The sequence below is a fragment of the Bos indicus x Bos taurus genome, chromosome X (assembly GCF_003369695.1).
Source record: "Bos indicus x Bos taurus breed Angus x Brahman F1 hybrid chromosome X, Bos_hybrid_MaternalHap_v2.0, whole genome shotgun sequence".
NCBI classification, from domain to species: domain Eukaryota; kingdom Metazoa; phylum Chordata; class Mammalia; order Artiodactyla; family Bovidae; genus Bos; species Bos indicus x Bos taurus.
Window position 1 is genome coordinate 143,945,638 of NC_040105.1, and position 19,270 is coordinate 143,964,907.

At 36.4% G+C, this 19,270-nt stretch overlaps 1 protein-coding gene across 6 annotated transcripts in view; it reads left to right on the forward strand.

Moving 5' to 3' along the window:
* The window catches only part of KLHL13 (kelch like family member 13), a 197,648-nt gene that overhangs the window by 116,991 nt on the left and 61,387 nt on the right, over nucleotides 1-19,270 (forward strand). The window contains exons 1-2 of one of the 6 annotated variants that reach the window (XM_027533378.1): nucleotides 5,384-5,469; nucleotides 7,158-7,223. The exons of 2 other annotated variants lie outside the window; for them this stretch is intronic. In XM_027533378.1, coding sequence (XP_027389179.1) covers nucleotides 5,429-5,469; nucleotides 7,158-7,223 — 107 coding nt within the window. In that variant the 5' untranslated portion in view covers nucleotides 5,384-5,428. Of the gene's footprint in view, nucleotides 1-5,383; nucleotides 5,470-7,157; nucleotides 7,224-17,276; nucleotides 17,680-18,005; nucleotides 18,318-19,270 lie in introns of those variants that run through there. 3 more of the 6 variants (XM_027533384.1, XM_027533381.1, XM_027533380.1) reach the window with 3 other exon arrangements.

Here is a 19,270-nt window from a genome sequence, read left to right on the forward strand (position 1 = left end):
GCATAGTTTTAGAGAAGAGAAGAACTTATCTCTGCTGACTTGATTTCATTAAAACGGCCTCCTCTAATTGGGTTACTATGTGACAGGCATTGAGTTAGGTGTAATAAAAACATAAGAAAGACCCAACTACCACTGTCAGGGATTTGTAGTCCAGTGCATAGTTAGTAGAAAGTTATAATCCAAGGTGACAAGGAGCTATCATATTCGAAGTGCCATGGGAGTTTAGAAAACCTAACATCAGAGTCTGCTAAGGGATGTGAGGGAAGGTTTCATGGAAAGAGGTGTGTTTGGACACTTACGTATGAATAGAGATTGGCTTTGGTAGATGAGGAGGGCAGGGAGTTCCAAGTGAAGAGAATACCATACACAAGACCACTGGAGCATGAGAGAGTATGACGCACTTGAGGTCTGTGCCGAGAAACTGCTAATTGAGGTATATAAGGGTGCTCTGCAAATTAGCCTTGGGAAGGGATTTCTGGCACAGGTGTACGTGGACCATCCTGCCACCTTAATCATTATAGCATCCTCTGTCTTCATGACATATTCTGTCTTCTAGCCATTTATTTCCACATGATCAGGGTGAAAAGACTGCTCTTTCCCCTTTTTGGTGATGTTTAGGAGTCATGTTTGTCTCTTTTCCCGCTACGATAAGCATTAATATCATACAGAGGTGACTAATGAACACTGAATTAGATGTCAGGGGACATTCGTGTTTTCAATTCGTGTTTTCCAGTTCTCTCAGCAGCTATGTGACTTGAGCCAAGTCATTTAATAACTGCCTCTCACTAGCAAAATGGAGATGTTAATATGTTTACATTGCCTACTTCAAGGTTGGGGTGAAAATGAAAATGAGACTCTTAAAAATTAAGAGGTATTGGGAATTCTCTGGTGGTCCAGTGGTTAGGACTTTCACACCAGATGAAATGGATTCCTACATGCTGTGTGGCATCTCCAAAAAAATAAAAATAAATATAAAGTTTAAATTTAAGAGGTATAATAAACTTTTTTACTTGGAATGCTGTTGGATGAAGCTATAACTTAACGTTTAGTTCAGTTCAGTTCAGTTCAGTCGCTCAATCGTGTCCAACTCTTTGCGAATCCATGAATCGCAGCATGCCAGGCCTCCCTGTCCATCACCAACTCCCGGAGTTCACTCAAACTCACATCCATCAAATCGGTGATGCCATCCAACCATCTCATCCTCTGTTGTCCCCTTCCCCTCCTGCCCCCAATCCCTCCCAGCATCAGGGTCTTTTCCAATGAGTCAACTCTTCACATGAGGTGGCCAAAGTATTGGAGTTTCAGCCTCAGCATCAGTCCTTCCAAAGAAATCCCAGGGCTGATCTCCTTTAGGATGGACTGATTGGACCTCCTTGCAGTCCAAGGGACTCTCAAGAGTCTTCTCCAACACCACAGTTCAAAAGCATCAATTCTTCAGCGCTCAGCTTTCTTCACAGTCCAACTCTCACATCCATACATGACCACTGGAAAAACCATAGCCTTGACTAGACTGACTTTTGTTGGCAAATTTAAAACAAGTAAAATACTTCGTGGGGCATCTAGATGGCAAAGTTAGCTTGAAAAGTAATTGACAGGTAGAAATATTCTTACTTCCTTATTAACTCCATATGTCTGCCCTTCTGACTGTGGAATGTCATTTACCTTATGTCTGTGTTTCTGAACTTAACATGGTCTTTCTTCTCAATGGTCTATCATATGTAACTTAGCTTCTTGACAATTTTCATTATAGTTATTACATAGTAATGGATTTAAGACTTAGGTTGGTGAGATATGATTTGTTCTATTTAATAGCCTTGAATAACTGACATCTCTTAGGTAGTTTGAATTACTCATGACTTAGCCTCAATCATTAATGCTACTGTATAGTGGTATGACCTGAGAGTTGTTACATTTTAGGGATATGTAAGAGAGTTATGACTCATTCAGCTAGAAATGGGAGGTTATGAAACTGTGACCTTCTACTTCCTTTGCTGTTTTTCCTAAGCCAGTGACAGTACAGAGTTATTAGTAACAGGAAAAGACACTTCCATTCATTTTTTTCCTTTTGAGACTCTGCCTTTCCCATTAGATTGAGTGGTGATACTACTGTAATCTGATAAATCACCTGAAATAAGCACTTCTGGGCTCTACAAATACAAGCAATTGCACTCAATACATTGGGTTGGCCAAAAAGTTCATTTGGGTTTAATGTACCACTGTATCAAAAACCCAAACGAACTTTTTGGCCTACCCAATAAATATCCCTGACCATCCCTTGAGTGTTTCTCAAAATATAGCATCTAAGAATATTTCCACATGACAGAAAACTTTATAAACCACCCAACTTGTCCTGCTCTGAGCCACTTTACATAAGCCAGAAGAAAGGAGAAGAGTACTGCTAATGCAAGAGATGACATGATGATGCTATTTTAACTGGAAAGTTAAGTGAATTATTTATATTTGATTAATAAAGACTCTATCATCAAAAATAATATGAGACCTACTGTATACTACCAGAAGGTAGTTATTACCCTCTTTTTTTTTTCCTTTACAACTTCTAGATGAACTAGTTCATGTGAATTTGGATAAAACACATATTCTAGTTCAAAGCATGATTATTGCTTTTAAAATGATTATTGCTTTTTTCTGCCAGGCCTGAGGAAAATTCTTTAGCAATATTGTTTTCCACAAAATTAAATGACTAAGTGGTCTGGCTTATTTTCTCTCTGTTTTAAAATCCATGGTACCATTGATACATGGTTTAAAAACATTCTTCCAAAGACCTAGTAGATTAAATCATTTTTATATCCCCTAAATATTGTCCTTTTTTGAAGATTTCTTGAGAAAAGTGTGGCATATATCCAAAATCACATTCTTTTTTCCCGTATTTAAATTTTTTCCTTACAAGTTAGTGGAAAGGAAAAGTGGTCCGTTTTCACACTCAATAAATAAGAAAGAAAGTGTAGACAGCTTTTATCTAGGGCATTTTTAAGTCATTGAGAGAATATTTTCAAGTATTAGCTGCTTTTTGAAATTATTGGCAGAATTCTCTTAACCCACTTTAACATAAAGTGGTTGAGATGAGAAGATTTTTTATTGGCTACATAAAAGAAAGCACCATGGTTTTTGCATTATTGCGTAAATCTAAGAGATTATGCATATGTAAAAAGGACAAGACAAAGCTGAATGCTAAATGCCAACTTCACTGAGAGGTTGTGTAGTTGACAGCATAATGGGGTTTGGTTCCACATGGAGAAAACACTAAATATTTACATCCCAGGACACGTTTCTCTGGTGAAGTTTCTTGTCCTAGATGACTCTCCCAGCTACACACCAATAGCCCTTTTTAAACACACCCCCTTCTTATACTTGGATTTTCTCCCTCAATACTTCATGAGATTCTAAATCTTCTGGATCCAGTTCCCTTGTCCTCACTCTCCCATCTATTTCTGTGGTCTTCATGAATTCTTTTTGTTATGGTATGGACCCTCAGGTGAATTTTCTTTTTTTACTGCCAGTATCAATAGTAAAACACAGTCACGGTGCCCCGCCCCCACCCATTCTTTTTTCCAGAGATCACAGCTCTCTTTTCCAGAGATTCAGCTCTTCTGTTGGTATCTATTTCTTATTAAACCAGAGCTATGATGCATACAGCCAAAAATGTTGCACAGTACTGCAGAATTGCTGCCCAGTCCAGATCTAGCTCTCTTAAATCCACGTTCTTTTCTTTTAGGCTTGAGAGTGGTGAAGAAAGTTACTGAGATTAGTGTGTACTGTGAAGTCTGGGGAGGTTTACTTTCTTAGGCCACTTACCTTCATGCTTTAACTTTTGCCTTACTGTCATCTCCTTGCCATCTTGCTTCACTTTAGAGGTAAAGGGTCAAAAAAACTTCTTGAACATTGTATGCATTGTGTGTTTTAGGAAGAATGCATGGCATGGTCCGTGTGATGGAGGAACATTTATAAACTGTAGACTCAGATTACCATGGAAAGCGTCACAGAAAAGAATGCAGTTTGAGTTCAGTCTAGAAGGATGAATTGAGTTTAGAAAAGCAGAGTGGGGAAAGAATTTCTTGCAGGAGGACCTCTGGAGTAAAGGAGAAAAAGAACAAAGCAAGCTTGTGAGGTACAGAATGAGAAGTTGGTGTCAGGAGATACTAGACAGTGAACTGGAAGAGTAGTGACCAGCTTGAGTTCTCTGTGCTGGGCATAGTGGTTTGATTAATTCCTTGAGTGATCCATTCATTCAAGAAATGGCTTGTCATAGCTCATGGGATAAAATCCAGACTTATTTCCTGGCATATAAGGTCTTCTGTGATGTGGTTGTGTATATCTTAAAATCCACTCCCTCAACACTATGTACTTGAAGCTCCTTCCATTTGTACTGAAGACTTTCCCGATTCTCCCAGAATGTTGTAATCCTTGGAACTCTGTTTGTCTGCACAGGCTATTTCTTCTCGAGTCCACCTGGTGAATGCCTCATTCTTCAGCCTTATTTGCAGCATTAATTTCATGGTTCCTCTGCTGCTATAGAATCCTGGGCGAATCCTGCTTAAAGCAGGTATAGAAACACCATTATTTTATGCTATCAGAGTACATGTTTGCTTTCTTTACTCAACTAGAAGCTTCCTGAAAGCATGGATTTGTGTCTTACTCCCCATGTCACCCATATCACCTATCTGAATCCCTACCTAACATGCAGCAAATTCTTGACAAACATTTGTTGAGTAAAATATTTACTGAACATTTAATTTACACCATATGCAGTTTTTTAAGAGAATCGTCCAGAAGCAGTGTGATTGCTAGATTAAATATGGGAATCGCAGAGAGACCAGTTATATGCATTTTTTGAAATAGCTCATTTGTTAAAAAAAAAAACAGTGGGGGGTAGATTCCTAGAAAATTTATAAAAAATAAATATAGGAGTTAATGAGTGGCTACTAGGGACTGGGAGAGGGAAGAGTTAAAGATAATAAATATTTGAGGTAATACAACAAATATCAGGACAGTAACCCTTGGAAAAATGAGATAAACATTTTTTTCCCCCTCAATCAGATCTCCTGGTGTTAGTATTTGCCTCAGCCCACCTCTGCTCTGAAGAAGAACACACCATTCCTGTTCAGTTTTCTATAACTAAGCTCAAGATTCATGTGGTTCTGATCTTCATATCTGATCAGGAGTTAAGATAAGAAATAGAAACAGTTCAACCACCCTGACTACAGTTTCCTATCAAGGGAAGGTGTGTGGTGCATAGGTTTTGAATATAGAAAGCTTGTTTCTGCTCTTGGGAGCTACAACTGTGAAGTGTTATACCAGGCAGATGCACTGGGGTGCGCTCCGATGTAGCCGAGCCTAGCTGTGCATCACAGCTCTCAACTTTAAAACTCCAGAGAATTTGATGAGAGAGGGATCCACAAGAACATGACAAATGATGAGAGTTCAAACCTTAAGAGAAAAATGGGCTTATTGGTAAGAGACCTTTTTTTCTTTATTTACTGCTGTTCCTTATTCATTAAAATAGCAAGCCTGTTGTTTTCATATGTGGCTGGGAAACGGTGTACAGAAATCAATTTTATATGTATTGTAGAATTCAGGAGACATATTGGTAACCATGGAAAAATCATAGGAAGCATGTATAAACCTTGATTTGGGGGAAAAAATCACTAGGGAAATTTTACTTTATTGCAGACTGTGGTATAGATTTATTTGTATAGCTTACATGTAATACAGGTTAAGAAATATCTATATTTTTTAAAAGTTAAAATAAAGAATAGTGACTTATGTGAAGATACATAATTTCACTCAGTTACCAGAAGGTGGCACACCAGATTCTTCTTAAATACACAAAGGAAAGGAATAATATTAATAGGAATATAAAATAAGCTGTATTTAAAGATCCTTTAATGTATTTTTTAAGCAAAAAATTATATAATTGTTATTTGCTTAGTGAGGTTTGTTGCTGAAATATGACAAATATGAATTTAACCCATTGTAGCTTTTTATGATCCAAAATAATTTTTATGTGTATAGTAAAAGTAGACTTTGAAATAGTATTGCCATTAGGAAATACTGTTTTGAATTTATCATTTAAAAAAATAAAATACTTTCTACCTATCTTTTGCATAACAAGTGATTAGATGTAGAATAACATTCTGGATAAGATTTCTGCCAAGCTCTTTTTAAAGATACTATGAGACTATGACTTTGGTTTAGTTGTGACTTTAATAATGCAATAGTGCTTGTGAGATGACCCAGAAAAATACCAAATCTGTTCATTTTGAATAAAAAGTTAAAACAAAGGTGATGCTTAGTATGTTTACTTTCTATAAGGTAATAGCAATATAAATGAGATAAAGGTAAATAAATGGAATTTTGTGTTAGAGCTCCTTAAACACCTGCCAGCGTACTTTAATTTTTTAAGCGAATTGACTGTTGACAGCATATACTGCAGTGCTTCTGTAGTAGTCTCTATTTTTAAAACTGCATTCCTGAGGCAGTACCAGAAGTATGTCTGTTCATCGTTGCCTTTGTATTAACCCAAAGGAGTTAGGTATACGACAGAACTTCACAAAACAGAATCGCCCAGTTAGGAGGCAATACATCTATTTATATGATTTTATTAATTACAAGCAGTATGAAAATAAGAAAATGTAGTAAATGAACCTAGAAGAACATTAGCCATCTGTTCTCTGAAAGCTTGTAATGTTTGTCATTTGCTTTTGGGTTTTAATGGCAAAACAGTATATCAGCAAAGAATTGAACTTTAGGCTTAAAAAGCTAGAAAATGACAAAGCATTCCAAGGCTGAGTATATATTTACTGGAAAAGTGTTTCCTTGTGTCCAAATTTGTCTAGTTTAGTCTTTTAGATCAGCTGCCAATAAATGTTGTATTTAATGTCAGTCTCTATTCCAGACTTTCTGAAACATTAAGAGAGCTTCTAAAAACAAATAGAATCCTATGGTTTCCTAGTTAAGGGTTTTTTTTTTTTTTTTTTTCTTTTTGGAAGATAATTTACATATTTTAAAATTGTTCAGAATTTATATATGATTTATTAATTTACAGCTAAAATATTTGCAGAGTATGCTTTGAAAAATTTAAAATACATGCAATAAAGCCACAATTAACCAAAGATTTTTTTTTTGCACTCCACTTTTAGGAGACGGAGGCAATTATCTTTAAAACAAGCCGATTTCAAGGATATATTCAAAAAGTCAACTTCAGGGTATGTGTAAGGGTCTGCATTTTCTTCTGTGTTTTTTGTCGATGAGAATTTATCTTCATAAAAAAAGACCCTGAGGTACTAGAAGCCATTCAGTCATCCAGGAAACTTTCAGTAACATCTAGGGTACTGTGTTTATTAAGACAAAAAATAAATTATTTTGTTAAAGAAATACCACGCATCATTGTATTGTGCTTTATATTGTCCAGTGTGCTTTCATCAACACAAGTACAGTTGGTTTTCCTAACATTGCTGTGAGTCTGGCAAGGAAAATTGGCATCTTCCCTATTTTACAGATGAGGAAGATAACACGAGAGGTTCCAAGTTTGTGGCAACAACCAGATCACAGGTGCCCAGCTCTGTCCTCTTCTGCACCCTTCCTCATCGAAAAAGTTTAACACAAGCTCTTAACTCCTACTCTGTATTGCGCAATCAGTATCAATTATACCACGCCTGTTTCCTAATTGCTGTACAGTTTCCCACTTTGCATGTGTCTGTTTGTCTGCCTCCATATCTGTCAGCCAGCTGGAGACCTTGCTTTTCAGACTCTCCCAGACCTGGAAGTATCTGGAGTGTGGGAGGGCAAGATAATGGCCATGGACAGTAGGGATGGACAAGTTAGTGGTGAGCAACCAAGGCTGATATGCTGAGGATGGCCCGGCACTGAGGCAAAAAAGAGAATCTCACTCTGGGATCATCTTGCCTGGGGGTGGGCTACCTTGACCTTAAAAGCAGGATTTTTCCAAGTTTAATAGACGAGGCCTGAAAATCAGCTGGAGTGGGGTTCTGTGGTGTAATGGTTAGCCCTCTAGACTCTGAAGATCAGCTAGAGTACTTGTTTAAAATGCAAGAATACTGCTTCTCACTTCTAGACTTGTACATTTTCTTTTTTTTTTTTTAAGTCTTTATTGAATTTGTTACAATATTGCTTCCATGTCTTGATTGTTTTGGCCATAAGGCATGTGGGATCTTAGTTCCCCAACCAGGGATCGAACCTGCACACCTTGCATTGGGAGGCGAAGTCTTAACCACTGGACCACCAGGAAAGTCCCTAGACTTGTACATTTTCAATATTCAGTCTGCAAAGGTATAGGGCTTTTCTCTTGGTATGTGTATTTGAAGGTAAAGAAAAGAGCCCCCTTTTTCTTGGAAGCATCCAAATTCTGTGTCAAGGCCTATGGAGGTGGGAGTCAGGCAGGGGTGAAGAATGGCAGCGGTTTCTTGCACACCTTGCTGTATCGTTATTAGAAGCATATAACAGTAGTTATTGTGCATCATGTTGACTGAGGCATTTTAAATAGTTCATTTTAGACTCAAAGACGGTAAAGCAGAAAAATAGAAGGTAAGGCAGAAACATTGCCCTCAAAAGGTGAAAAATTAGTGACTTTTGATATTTTTAAGAGTTAACCTATCCCAGTTGTTGTAAAGTTAATTATTAAAAACTGGCTAGAACACTAGGCTGTCTAGGATTCTGGATAGTTAAGGCTTAATGGATGCAATATATTTATGCTAACTCATGTTTCATATGTGAATATGCAGTCAGTGCGATTAGATTTTGTGGGGTTTATGGCTGGGGAACGTGTGTTCTTTTGCATACTTGTAACACCTAGCAAAGTCATAACTTTTCAGTACTCACTGATGATTGAGTGAATTCAGCGTGTACCTCTTCTGTACAGATTTTGGGCTTGGCATAGTGAGTTGATTGATTTTCGTGTTTGTGAAGTTCAAAGGGTCTATCTGACACTGGCAAGAATGGCTAATATACTATAGGGGCCTCCATCCAAACAAATGCATTTTAGTTGAAAAATGCAAAAACGTGATCCTAATTAATCGATTGGTTTAATTCTTGTTCCCTGTTTAGAGGATCAGTTTAAGCCCGATCTTGCTGCCTCTTCACCCTTTTTGGAATACAGTTATGTTCTATGCTTTAAAAGTCTGAATCTCAAAAAACTGGCGATTCTGGAAATCTCTAAACATAAATATTTTTGTTTACTGGCTAGACAGTATCATACGAATTTAAACAAAATGACCAGATCCTGTAGTGAAAGATTCATAAAAATGCTCCACAGTGTCTCTGACTTAGATCAAGCTGAATAAGGAAAGAATGAATAAATATATGCTAGCTAAAGGGAAGATGTCGTTTATTCAAGTGTTATGTAGCTTCAGAATTCCATGAAAAGTAACTGATTATTTAAAACATATATTTGATTTTGAAGACATGAAGTTGTTCTCAACTACTAGATGAAGTAGACAGACTTAGAAAGGCAGTCACGAACCCCCAGTTTAAATTGCCTCTAGTCAAAACCTAGGGTCAGCCTAGAAGAGGAATTCTTTTTCATTTCCTCATAGCAGAATTGCATTTACTTTAGTTAGTCATAGAATGTGAGATGAAAGAAAAAATTTTCCCCCAGTGGACAACCATTGTATCCAAGTAATGAAGCTAGACATAATTCTAAAATAATGCTGTCATTAGTTCGTAACACATGAACACTTTATATAACATGAGTTAATGATGTATTCTATCATAGGATTTTCATTGAATTGCTAAATATGTTTTTGAGGCATAGCAAATTTTAGTTGCAGACTAGCTTCTGTAATTTAGACTTACTACCATGTATTTGAAATCTTGCAGTATAAATGTTTCTCTGCCTCCCCTCCCTTCCTTTTTTTTTTTTTTAAGGAAAATATCTATAGGGAGTTTCCTGATGACTAGTGGTTAGGACTCTGTGCTTTCACCGCTGGGCCCCGATTCAGTCCCTGAACAGGAAACTGAGATCCCACACGCCACGTGACATGGCCAAACTATCTTTAGAATTCAAGATTATCTATGAGAAGAATTCTAAGTTAGAAAATGAGAAGGATCTCAAAATTGTCATGAAAATAGAGATATTGAACTTATTGTTAAGTCTCTTTGATACCACCATAGTAGGCAGATACCATAACTCTGCTGCTGCTGCTGCTGCTAAGTCACTTCAGTCGTGTCCGACTCTGTGCGACCCCATAGACGGAAGCCCACCAGGCTCCCCTGTCCCTGGGATTCTCCAGGCAAGAACACTGGAATGGGTTGCCATTTCCTTCTCCAATGCATGAAAGTGAAAAGTGAAAGTGAAGTCGCTCAGTCGTGTCTGACTCTTAGCGACCCCATGGATTACAACCTACCAGGCTCCTCCGTCCATGTGATTTTCCAGGCAAGGGTACTGGAGTGGGGTGCCATTGCCTTCTCCGACCATAACTCTACATTATACCTTTAAGAAAACTGTTGGGCCCCATGTTATGGCAGTGGGTCACAAGGTTCAAGTTGAAAGTTGAGCCTTTTTTGGAGTTTAAGATATTCTCATTCATTATATAGCTAATACCTTTTATTTTTAAATAATAATAGTTTATATAGATATATGTATAGGAAATTGAAAGTTTTAATGATTAGGCCTGGGAAGTGGTAAAAACAAAATTAAGTCATTTGCATTTAAAGGGCCCTTTATCATGGAAAATTTAAGTAGTGTTGTATAATCTTAATGAGTCATTAGGATTAGCTTTTCATGAAAGTGTTTGCTTCTGGCTAGCAAAATATTATTGTGATTACTCAAGTATTTGTAACCAAGATTTACAAATACTCAGAAGAAGAGATGGAACAACTAAGTAATCATCTAGATCTCTGCACAGGTGAATATTATAACTTTTTGGATAAAAATATAGAAATATAATTTTTTCAAGATAAAAATATTATTTCATTAATTCTAATTGGGATATTGAAGAAAATGTTTTACTGTTTTATTCTAATGGTCTTTCAGCAACTTAGATTTTTGTAAAAATATAGGTTTTACTGAAAGCATGCATAACATAGCAAATATTGACTTTCTTTAACTGGCATGCCTTTTGAGACTGGGTATGTAATGTGCTTATTTTAAAAAGTTTTTCAACCATTGTAAATAAACATTATTAGAAATTATTTACTCTTATCAACATAGTTCAGGATTTATAAACTTTAAGATTTTAATATTGCTTATTATATTGTTTTCATGGAAACCTTGTAGTTTTGCTTCTATTGTCGATATCACAAAGGAGTGAAACTATTTGAAAAGCTTTCTGTGCATAGAATTTTCAGTCAGTAAAACCATATTCTTAACTTTTCTTTCAGTAACACTACATTTTAAATGGCTTTTTATTTTGATAAGTTTGTATGCTTAATGTACAAACACATCAGAAATTCTAACTATAGTTTGGCTATTTTATTTACCAAATGTAATTTAAGTAGATACTTAGGAAGTTGTTAAGAGACAACTAAACACTTAATTATTACTTGAGGTGGGAGCAGAGATTTTTCCTTAGAGCAGTCTATCATCACTATAAGTGACACCTTTATTTTATCTAAGAAAGTATGTGTTTTGGGTGATTTTCTTCAATGTATGCTTATTTTAAACAAGTTAATGTGTATATTTAATTTTTTTCATTTTAAGGACTTCATAGCCTAAAATTATCAAATTAACAGATGAATATTCCTGTTACTTGAACTCTGCTTTTAGTAATAGTAGAATCAATAACACCATTTTAAAAACCTTTCAGGATATATCCTGGCTTTGGTACACAATTCTTATTTAATCACTCATCTGCTTATGAAAACTGCTCTTTCAATTTAGTCAACAAACACTTATTGAGTGCTTTCCCACGTGCCAGGAATAGTGACCAATTGGGATTCCTTCTTGAAGGAGGAGCAGGAATTTGGGGAGGGCATCACAGGCAGGCAAAGTGGCAAGGCTGGAGTACAGGGTATGGTAACAGCGTGGCCTCTTATTGGAGCACTGGATAGATTATCCCTATTTGATGATTATAAACCATCTTTCTAAATGACATTTTTCAAACAATTTAAAAATGGTAATGCAAAATCAGGTATATAAATAGTATGTATGTAAAAATCGTTGATTTCCACCATTACCCTTCATAATACCCCAAAGCACTTTGATTTGGGTTTTAAGGCATTTTTTACATAGATGGGAATACTTAAGAATTACTTTGGTGTATGCGTGTCAATCCACTCCAGTATTCTTGCCTGGAGAATTCCATGGACAGAGAAATCTGGCGGGCTACATTCCGTGGGGTCTCAAAGAGTCGGACTGGACAGAGTGACTAACATACACACATGCATGTCAAAGATAGATAAAGACTTACTTAAGCATATGGATTTGGGAATCATATGAATGAAGAATTCAGGGGTAGCCCCCCCAAAAAAGCCATAAAAATAGAGATACTGCAGAAAACAAAAGGAAAAAAGAAGGGCAAGAACTTACAAATTTCCCTTTCAGTGTTAATCCTTTTCTCAGCTATAGTGAGATTAAGGGTAGTCAGAATCTGTGGGTTAATGGGTCCCCAACAACTGGATCTTTCTTGTCTGCTCAGTCCCTTCTACTCCAGCTCCCATGTTAGCCTCATAACCCCTCTCATCTGACTCCCCAGTTATAAAAGGTGCTGCATAAACATGAGGAACCACTACCATTCTGGCTTTCCATTCTCCTTCCAGCGAGTCCACTACCTTCCTTGCTCTACTTTTTTCTCCTTTGTTTGCTTATCTATTGTTTCCTGTCTTATCAGCTTACCATATCGTCTTATTGCTGACTCACCCAAAACAAACAAAGGAACAAACAAGCATTTAGTACCCTTGTTTTACTTTGAAAATGTTCAAGATTGTAAGAGTACCATCTTCACATTATTTATGCCATCATGGCCTGAGGAATTCTCTGTGCGTATATTCACACCTGTGTGTGAGTGTGTACCTGCACGCCAAGTGTGTTTGTTTTTCTACTTGTTCGTATTGTGAAGGAGAGAGGTATTATAGTAATCCAAGGCATAGTCATAGTTACAATAATCCATGTAAATTCTTTGTGGGAATTAAGGTCCACACAGTTCTATTAAGGAAATTGATTTGTGAGAAGGTGCTTATAAAAGATGAAACAATGATTTTCAAAAGTATCTTTGAGAAATGTCTGGGGTTTTCCATATTGATCTTAGCAAGGTTACATATGTGAGTATCTCATAAGAAATGTTTAACATATTTGATATTCAATTTCCTGAAACAAATAAAGAGGAAACATACACATAAGTATGTATAGCCATTCATGTGAACAGCTCTATTTCCTGTAATGAGAAGCCCTGAATGTATCAAGAATTTTGTTGTTGTCCAGAACAACACAAAACTTTTTGTGTATTTGAAGGGTTTAACAGTCCTACTTGGTTGCCATCCAAGTACCTTTACTGATTGGTAGAACATAAGCAGAGCACACAATTGGGCATTTTCTACAGTCTTGTCTGTGCAACAGGGATAACATGGATCTCCCAGAGTAGTCTGAAGGGACATTGTCAAGATTACACAGTGCCTGCTCACACAAACGATGGTTAGTGCTATTATTCTTTCATTGTAACTACCACAGGATTAACCAAAACTTGCAAGAAAAAGGTAGGTTAATTCTTAGGGAATATTGGGAGAACATGGAGAAAGAGGTCAGATACGTGACATATTAGTCAATTCATTTCACAAAGTGGTGGTACTGGAGACAAACTGTTGCAGTCAATAAGCAAATTAAACTTTCATATAAAGTTATTTAGAAGCATTTACAGTGAGAAAAAATTAGACTCTTGGCTGTATATTTCACTTTTCTCTCACACTATGACTGGCTTAATTTTTACTTACCTTTTTCTCCCTGATCATTCTTTTTTTTTTTTTTTGGACCACATGGCATGTGGGATCTTACTTCCCTGACCAGAAATCAAACCTGCATCCCCCTGCTTTGAAAGTGCAGAGTCTTCACTGGACCACCAGGGAAATGCCTCTCTCATCATTCTTAAATCATGTCTGGAATTAAGATTTTGAAAGTGGTCTTTCTGCACACTTTTGTATTTTTGGTGTTTCTTTCCCATGTCTGTCATTTGAGTATACATGTAATTGGAGGAATGAATGATTATTTTGTAGTTCTTATTTCTTTTGAATACATTGAGACATTTGTAGAATGTGATTCACTTCATATGGAAGCAAACATCTTCTGGAACAGTCTCATTGAGAAGTAAAGACAGTAGGGATTCTAGAGCAGGAGTCCTAGACTAGGAGTTGGGATTTGGTTTCTGGTTCCAGTTCTGCCATTAGCCAATAGTGTGACAAGTTAACTTATCTGAGTTTCAGTTTTTTCATCTATACAATGAGTGTCCTGAGCAAGATGATTTGTAAAAGTTCTACAAATCTCTTTCTACTTTGGGAACCAGGGAATTCCGTGTTGTGAGATTTGGCCAGAATGACTCGTTTTGTGGCCTTGGCCAAGTCCCAGCATTGTCCTTTGTTTATTACATCTCTGAAATGTGCATTTCACAGGTATTTTTAAATGATTAATGTTCATACAATGCTTTGAAGAGCCTTTGTGCATGCTGTCTTTCTATTCCGTTTATGCAGTTGTCCATAATAGAAACCAAGTGTTCTATAAATGAAAGCAGTGTTTCCTGTGATGTGAACGAGGGCTTTTGACATTTCCCAGTCTAAATATTAAAGTAATGGTACTACTACTGCATAAAATTATATTTCAAATATATGTTTAATCATTTTCTTTCTTTCATTCTGTAGGAAAAAGCATTTTTAGTTCCAGAATGTAATGGTAATTACACTCCATAGCTGCTACTAGACTCGTTGTCAGGGTAGTAAAATCTGATTAATTTGGACTCTGCTAATTTGTAGTTGAGGTGATTTTACCTGGCTAAAGTTTATTTCTAAATGACATATGACAAATGGTGTTGTTAAGCATTTTAATAGGGTTAAGTATATTTCAGGGACTATATTTCTACTTAAAGGAATTATTTTTAAGCCTTTGGCTTATTAGTTGTTTGTTCATGAGAGATAATTATAAATTACTTCTAGCGATTTATTAAAGCAAAAAAAACTGAGTATAAATAAATTCTCATAATCAGATACAATGCTTTTAGGGTTTAGGATCTTTAAGAATGCTGAGGGTAGGTGGAGGAAAGCAGTCTTACTTACTTTTCACTTTGAACAAGTATTACAAGTGTTGGAGTGCTATAAAAACAGGTTTTAAACATTAAGTATAAGAGAAATCTAGACTGAAAATTGACGTAGATGATTTGGTGGTATTGGTTGATTTCTTTGGAGCTGAATGAGATTAGACCAATATGTTGGTTTTTTAATCAGCTGATTGTTCATAGTACAATAATAACTTGAGAACCTTTGCAATAAAGTGATCTTCACCTGTGTGGGGAGGTTACCCTCTTGGAAATTTCGAAAACTCTATATTCACTCTGTTTTCCCCTTATAAATATTTAAGTAGTCTTTACAGATAAAGACTCAAAACCTATCTTGGTTTTACAGACATTTGGGGGTCTGTGTTCTCAGAAGGAGAAGTTACATTTGCAATTACAACTTTGTAATATTTTCATAAGCTAGAAAGTGATTGTATTTCCTCTCTAAAATCTAAATCGCCTCCATACAGCTATTTTGTAATTGTTTTATGTTTTATATTTTTTAATGTTTGAAAATGCTCCAGGATTTTGGAATGAGACATTCCAAACTTGCTTGATTAGTACGTGTATGTGTGTGCGTGTGTGTGCGCGCACGCGCACGCGTGTGTGCATGTGCGCACATGTGTTGTGTGATTTTCTTCTGGGTGTTTCCAACAAATTACCACTGCCAGTTGTACCTAGAATCTTTTTGCTTCTTAACTGTTAAGAATTATTACACAAATCCTAATACAATATATTGACTGTAGTTTTTGGTAATAGTGACACTTTTAAAAAACTATATTTTGGTCACTAAGATATTGATAAATACTCCTTTCTCTGATTTTCTTGAAGATTTCTGTGAGACAGTTTTGTGTGGGGGTACTAGAGAACTGGAAATATCATTTAACCCTTTAAGTTGCTTGACTGAGTTTTTGCTCAATGTTTGTGTTTGGTAGATTGAATAAAAATTATTTGCGAGCTAGTGATAGCTGAAACCTATTTCGTATTTAATAAAGTGTATGCAGTACTGGTCAATTCTTCAAAATAAGCTTTCTCGCCATAGCTGTGTATCTGTGAATGTATATACTGCATATGCATATATGTTGGATTTCATCGGAAAATAACACTTTTGAATATTAATGTGTATCTTAAAGGTACTTGTGATTACCTTAGGTGATTTCATGCTCTATTTCTGGTATATTAAATTACATTTTTTGAAATTTTTGAAAGTAGTGTCTTTCTTGTATAAATCTGTGCTTTTTGAATACAAATGAGAAAGAGTCTTAGGGGACTGAATCCCAATCTTTCCAAAACTAGGAATAATTTGGAAAGACTGTATAAAAGCCAGCTACTTAAATTGGAAGTACAAGCTTATTGTTTGAATGTTAACTTGAAAGTAAATATGAGCTTCTTGTCACTGCAGTGAGTTTTTTAAAAAGGTGGCTTTCATGTCAATGGCAGTCTGCCTTTATTAAGGTTGCATTGATGAAGACGGATAATTTGGTTTTTAGGTAGAAATGGGAGGGTGCTCTGAGAGTAGATATTTAGTGATGGTGACTTGCCTACATCAGAAGTAAAAATCTTCATTCTGAAAATAAAGAGTTCAGCATAATACCTCTTTATCCTATTTTCACTTCTTTGAACTCTGTAGAGAATGTGTGAGTTTGGTGCTTTAAACAGAAACTTAAAACACCCAGTCGCTCTCTGGGCATTTAGAATGCTATTTTCTGGCAGTATTTTAAAACAATATAGATGAAGCCTCTGCTGTTACTTTCCTGAAATACGTCAAGCTGCCTTTGACAGCAGCTTTAATTTTTTAACCTCCTTGTCAATCACTAACCCCTCGAGGTTACCGGACCCCACCGCTGAGCTTTGGAATAGTCCCTGCTGGACACCTGCTTGGTGTCTCTCCTCTAGGCAATTTGTGAGCTGTTTGGGGGCGGGGGAGTCGTGAAGGGGGGTGAAGGGGAGGGAAAGGGGGAGAGAAGAAGGGGAGGGCAGCACTGAATTAGATTGTTGATAGCGTCCCTCCGAGGACTGCTATTAAGAGCATGCTATTCTGTACTTCTCTGCTGCAGAAGACAGAGTGGTATTCGTGTTAGCACACAGCATGTTGTAAATGTATGAGATTTTTGTTCATCCCGGCTTGGAATTCAGAATAGGGAAAAGAGAGCAACTTGCATGAGAAGCTACTGGAAGAGCGTGCAGAGTTTTGCAGCAGTTGATATTTGTTCTTACATTTTTTCCTTCTTCAAACTGGAAAACTGAGAGACTGGCATTTTTTAAACGGGCTCTTCCCATAATGGCATTCTTGTATTGTGTGGCCAGAGCTTGCAGAGGAGGAAAGCAGGCTGCCGAATTTAGTCACTGATCTCTGTTAGCTGTGGCCTAAGGCTATGCTGAGGTTTATATCCCATTTGTATTGTTGCAGCTCAAAAGAAGAATGTTCAGAGGATGACAAGTGTATTCTGAGTAGGTATGTTGTTTCATTTTCGTATGAAACCCGTCTATTTTCTTTTTCCTGCTACTATTGGTCAGAAATCAGGTTAATAGGTGCAGAATATAGTGCCGTGCTGCAGTATCCCTGTTAAGGTGGAACAATGGTCATGCAAGCTGAAAATAATACCAAAAAAAAAAAAGCCAAACCCTAGCTGCTTTTATTAAATAAAGCTGCATTGTGTGGTATGCACAGTGCAGTCTTTTCAAAAAAAAAAAAATATATATATATATATATATATATATATACTGCAGTCAACGCTTTCCTAACGAGGTGGCACTATTGTGGAGTTTGAACGGTAGAATCATCATATGGCTTTAGGGGACAGGAGGATTTAAAGGAGGTGCCTTGCAGCCCTATTTTACAGATTGGAAGCATCGGTTTCAGGGCACTGGCAGGATCGTTGGCTTGTTCTCCGCGGCAGCCACTGCTGTGTCAGTACAGTGTGGAATGGAAGTCCTAGTTGGTAGTCTGTTATGGAAACGCTGTTTACTGTTATTGTAGTACCGTGGTGACAACATGCCATTGAAATGGAAAACGAGCTCTCCTGCTATCTGGAAATTCCCAGTTCCTGTGCTTAAAACATCCAGGTCAACTCCACTTTCTCCAGCATACATGTAAGTGAGAGAAAATAGGATATTAAAGCGGGATTTCATTCATGAATCAACCTTGTGGCAAAAGGGGCTAAACATCCCAAACAGCAACATCCAAAACCCCACAAGATGAAAAGTCTCGACCTTGCTGACATTTAACTATATTGGCATGTCCACATTTTACCATTGTTTTGTTTTTCTGGGAGTTTATGTTTATTTTCATTTAAAGTGCTTCATGGTAATATAATTACTAAGATGAGAGTCTAAAGGTATAGCTAAGAAAATGCATAAGGATAAACTTTTACATTGGTTGGATTTTTTGAATTTTGGTTTATCTGTAATACTTAAGATGACTTCTTTTGTGTAATGGCACAAAAACTGCTGATGATTGATGGTATTGTATTAAATATGGAAATGCTTTCTATAATTTTTTGATGAATTTGAAACTTTCAGAATTAACACATTGATCAGAAAAATGAGACTTTTAATCAGGACTTTTATACTTGAGTTGTGTATGAATATTAATAAGTTTGATATTTTATCTTTCTCAGTTTTATAATTTGAGTTCTGAAGTATAAGTTTTGAATTTGTGCAAATTTATAGTTCTGTGAGTAGCTATTTATATACATGGAGTTGAAAAGTATACAAATGTCTGTTTTAGAAATTTAAGTAAATATATACTGAAATATTTAGGTGAAGTCTTTCTAGAATTTTTGAAAATCTTTCTAAATTCGCACAGGGTTGCTTTAAAAAAAAATCTAGGAGATACAGTAAATTAAAATATTGCCTGTGATCTTTTTTTTATAGAGAAGGAGTGAGGGAAAGCTGGACTTTTTAAAAAAAAAATTAATTGTGTGAGAAAAGCTTTCGAATGAAAGTCTGTCTTACTGTTAAGTGTTCCCTTTAAAATATTTTTCAGTAGGACAGATGTGGAAAATTCTTCCCGCTTTTAGGTTTATTGTGTGTTTAGAAATCTG